Source organism: Dipteris shenzhenensis, chromosome 7 (assembly GCF_047967505.1).
Source record: "Dipteris shenzhenensis isolate YYH24624 ecotype China chromosome 7, Dip_SZ_1.0, whole genome shotgun sequence".
NCBI classification, from domain to species: Eukaryota; Viridiplantae; Streptophyta; class Polypodiopsida; order Gleicheniales; family Dipteridaceae; genus Dipteris; species Dipteris shenzhenensis.
In genome coordinates, this window is record NC_141602.1 from 55,077,935 (window position 1) to 55,081,734 (window position 3,800).

At 45.5% G+C, this 3,800-nt stretch overlaps 1 protein-coding gene across 1 annotated transcript; it reads right to left on the reverse strand.

Annotated features, from left to right (window-relative positions):
- Positions 1 to 325: 325 nt before the first annotated feature.
- LOC147900523 (uncharacterized) lies at positions 326 to 2,389 on the reverse strand. Its single transcript, XM_087376668.1, has 3 exons — positions 1,321 to 2,389; positions 1,058 to 1,212; positions 326 to 797 (listed from the first exon to the last, which is right to left on the reverse strand). The coding sequence occupies exons 1-3, from the start codon at positions 2,387 to 2,389 to the stop codon at positions 462 to 464; spliced, it is 1,560 nt and encodes a 519-aa protein (XP_087232794.1). The 3' UTR covers positions 326 to 461.
- Positions 2,390 to 3,800: the final 1,411 nt, after the last annotated feature.

Below are 3,800 nucleotides of genomic sequence, written 5' to 3' on the forward strand. Positions count from 1 at the left end.
TAGCTTGTCAATCATGAGGCCAATCAATAAATTCAAAAGCTCCACATGTTTTAATTTAAATGGTTGGAAGTGCTTTAACTTATGAAACATTAAATGAATCCAAATTCAAAAGCTGCACAATTTGTAACTTAAGTGGTTAGGAAGTGGTTTTCACTCATGAAAACAACTTTTGAACAAAATGATGTTTTCTAAAAACCAAAAGAGGCGTGAGTAAAATAATACCGCCAGAGTGAGAGAGAGAGAGAAAGGAAAATGTGTGGCTAGGTGGATATAAGGGTTTGGTTTTAATCATGTTTGGTCAACACGTGAGTAAAGTTCCTTTTGATTTTTGTTTTGAGAACCTAGGAGGGAATTGATGCAAACAGGGAATCGATACAAAGTCGAGATCTAAGAGTCCACACCAACACTCCACCTCGCATAACTATACTTAAGAGACACACAACGCAATGAAGATCCCACATTTACTCCAATCGAGCAATCACAGGAAGCCTATCTTTCACGAGCTTCCAAATGAATTCATATTCATCGCCTGCACTCTTGAGTGCACCGATCATTCTTGTCAATGAATCGCTCTGACCATCTTCTAGTAGCCAGTCCTGGAGTAGATCCAGGTACTGGTGCATCTGATGAGGCCGCAGTCCGGACATTAGAAATGGGAACGATTGCGCATGCATTGTTTCCATCACATTTATGCATTTGCCCACTAAGCCTGCTTGTTGTTTGCTTCCCACACCCGCTGCGTTTAGTAAAGGAAGCAGATCAGTTTCCTCCTCATGGAAGTGGTCGACTATGCGAACCTGCAGTAGGTAGGGAGCTTATTTAGCATGCTTTAGTTAGGCCGACCGATACGATGTACAACAGAGGACGTATTGTCTGCAGAAGAGGATTAGAGGTAAACTACGTAGATCTAGTTCCTTTCATCGTGTCAACGCAGGAGCAAGTCGAACTTCTCAAAATGGGAAATTAATACGAAACCACATCTTGCAAAGTGATCATATATACACGAAAAACGTTTTTGCATTCATTTTAGTGAAGGCCTGAGCTGGGAGATCTATACCTGAAGCTCTCTTAGACGCGTTGATACTGTATGAAGACCTTCAGTTCTACCAGGTTTTCCTTGCTCAATAGCCAACACCGCTTTCAAATCTTCTTTGATGCCATTCATAAGAGGTAAGTCCCTCGCGTGGCTTTGCGTGGCTGATCTCGTTAAGCCTGCAATGTATGAAGAGGAGATGCGTTAATTCTTGCATTGCAGAGGAGATGCGTTAATTCTGGAATGAAACCAATCAGAGTAAAAGATATGTGCCAAGGTAGACTAACCTCTGTCAGCTTTCTCGAGGGCAGGGAATATCACTCGTTCTTCCATTTGCGCGTGTTCTAGCATAAAATCCAATAACTGATTATAGCCTGCAGAGAGCTTCCTAATCTGCATTCGAAGGGTTCCTTTCGAAGGATCAACGACACTGGTAGACTTTTTGGCAGCCACTTTCAACTCGTCCGCTAGTTGAAGAAACCTCTGTAAGTGACCCAAGATACTCTGATGCTGTAGCATAGTCATCATCATCAAAGGAGGTGGCAAATTTTGGGCTACCGCCCTTAACACGGATGTCTGCAACAAGTCGAGATCCATCGTAACAGGGGCATAGCTCGGAAAGTTCGTCATGCGCTTGCTGTAACTAAGCAAATGCGACAAGGCAGGGCTTATATCAATGCCGCGAAAGTATGCGAGGGGATGTGCTAACAGAAGGAAGGGTATGAGATATACATCCGCAAGGCTGAACTGATTCCCAAAGAAAAATGGACCCTTTGCGCTGTGCTTGGCCATTGCAGCATCAAGTTTAACAAAGGCGGCATGCAACCGTGTTGCGCGATCTTGTTGATTCGAGAACAGGTCTCCATCGTATACGGCTTGGCTTATCAGAGGGCTGAATGTGTCTCGAATATATTTAACCCATTCTTGGACCTTTCTCGCCATAGACCCCTCCAGACGAAGACTCGGCTTTGGAAACTTTGTCTCGATGTACTGCAAAATCTCATCCGATGTGCCACAAACATTCTCATCCTCGTGCTGTAGCATGGGGAATTTCCCATCGGGTAGCCCCAGCTCGTCTGTCTTTGTCCACAGACACTGGACTGGCACCCCTTTGAACTCAAGGGAAATCCTTATTCTGGACGTGAATGGGCATACTTCGGCTCCATACAACCGTACCTGAAGAAGTTTGGGCTGCGGATCAGAGTCAGGGGCCGCAACCCTGCGTACTAGAGAGGTTTCTGTCTGAACCAGGCGTGATTCCATGGCGAATTGCGAGAGCTTGGCCTGCGCATTAGTGGAGTCGGGAGCAACGGCAGACGGTCGAGCTGTTTCTGTCTTCTCAAGGCATGCACCCATGGAGAGTAATTGCGTTAAGCTGGGTCAAGCGAGAGGAGGAAGCCGAGTCCAATTGACGGAGCGTTGAAGCAGAGAGGCAAAGGAAGCTACGGGTACTCGATCTTGGCGCTGGGCTGCGCGTGAGAAAGTTGGAGTTGAAGCAATACAGCATGAGTGAAGCTAGAGCGAAATGGAAAGGAGCAGCTGAATAGCTGCATGGGTGGAGAAGAAGACGACGAAGGTGGTGTACGTGAAGTGCAACTGATAGGAGTGGCTAAGCTCTGGAGGAGAAGACGACGACGGAGGTGCAGGTGACTGCTAAGTCATGCAATGCAGCTGATCGGAGTGACTAAGCTCTGGAGAAGAAGACGACGGAGGTGGTGACTACTAAGTGCAATGCACCTGATCGAAGTGGCCAAGCTCTGGAGCAACTCGAGTGTAACGCAGCACCAAAACAAGCTTGTGAGCTAAAAAGCAATAGAGAATGCAAGAGATAGTGGCGTATGAAATGTGCAACAAGCCATGGGTTGGCGTGGGCGTTGGCGTGTAGAAGATGCCCAACTGCCCTAGAAAAAGCAAGAGGAATCACTTGAATTGCAAGGCCTATTATCTTTACCATCAATGGAGAGTTGGCTTTCTTTCCCTCCCAAGGAAACTCCCTCGTGGGGACGACGTGGTTGGGCCCTCCCTAGACACGAAAATGTCAAGGAAACAATGTCAATCCAAGAGTCACTTTGAACTTTTCCTTGGGCCATGGGTTTCAACATGTTGGCATACAGTTATGACATTTTTGATACCTTTGGTTTGAATTTCGCAATGGTGTGCGCCATGTGGGTGTGTTCACATGGCCAAGTAGAGTTAGAATAGCAAAGAGCTGAAGTAGTGATAGCATCTAAAGGCACACACATTAAGGCCCATGATAGCTACTCCAAACTCATCATCTCCCCAACATAGAAATATGGTGAAAATGTGCTCAAACTTTTATCAATATTTACTTTAGAGTAAAAGGGAAGGCTCTAGGACTCAAGTTACTACTTGAAGTAACGTAGCTACAAAATGTGGAATCTAAATTAAAGGCCTTAATTGAGAATACTAGCACAAAGGGAAGTAGCCATGTAGATAGCACACTCTATCCTCATTCGATTGTTGCTATGACTTGAGAGGAGCCTATCTATACCATCACACCATGATTCTTCAATGGTGGAAGCTTGCTTTAGCTTTTCCTCTCGCTTCCACTTGTTGATGGGCCCTTTAGGTGTTATGTGTTAGTGATCCAATGAGGCCACACATCAACAATGGGAGCAATGTGCATGAAGGCCCCCCCCCACCTTGCCTGTGCTAACCTTATAAACACCTAACAAAATTGTCAATGTGATGAAAAGGAGGGCCTTTATCACTCAAGATATCCAAGGACCATGGAAATTCAATTGTA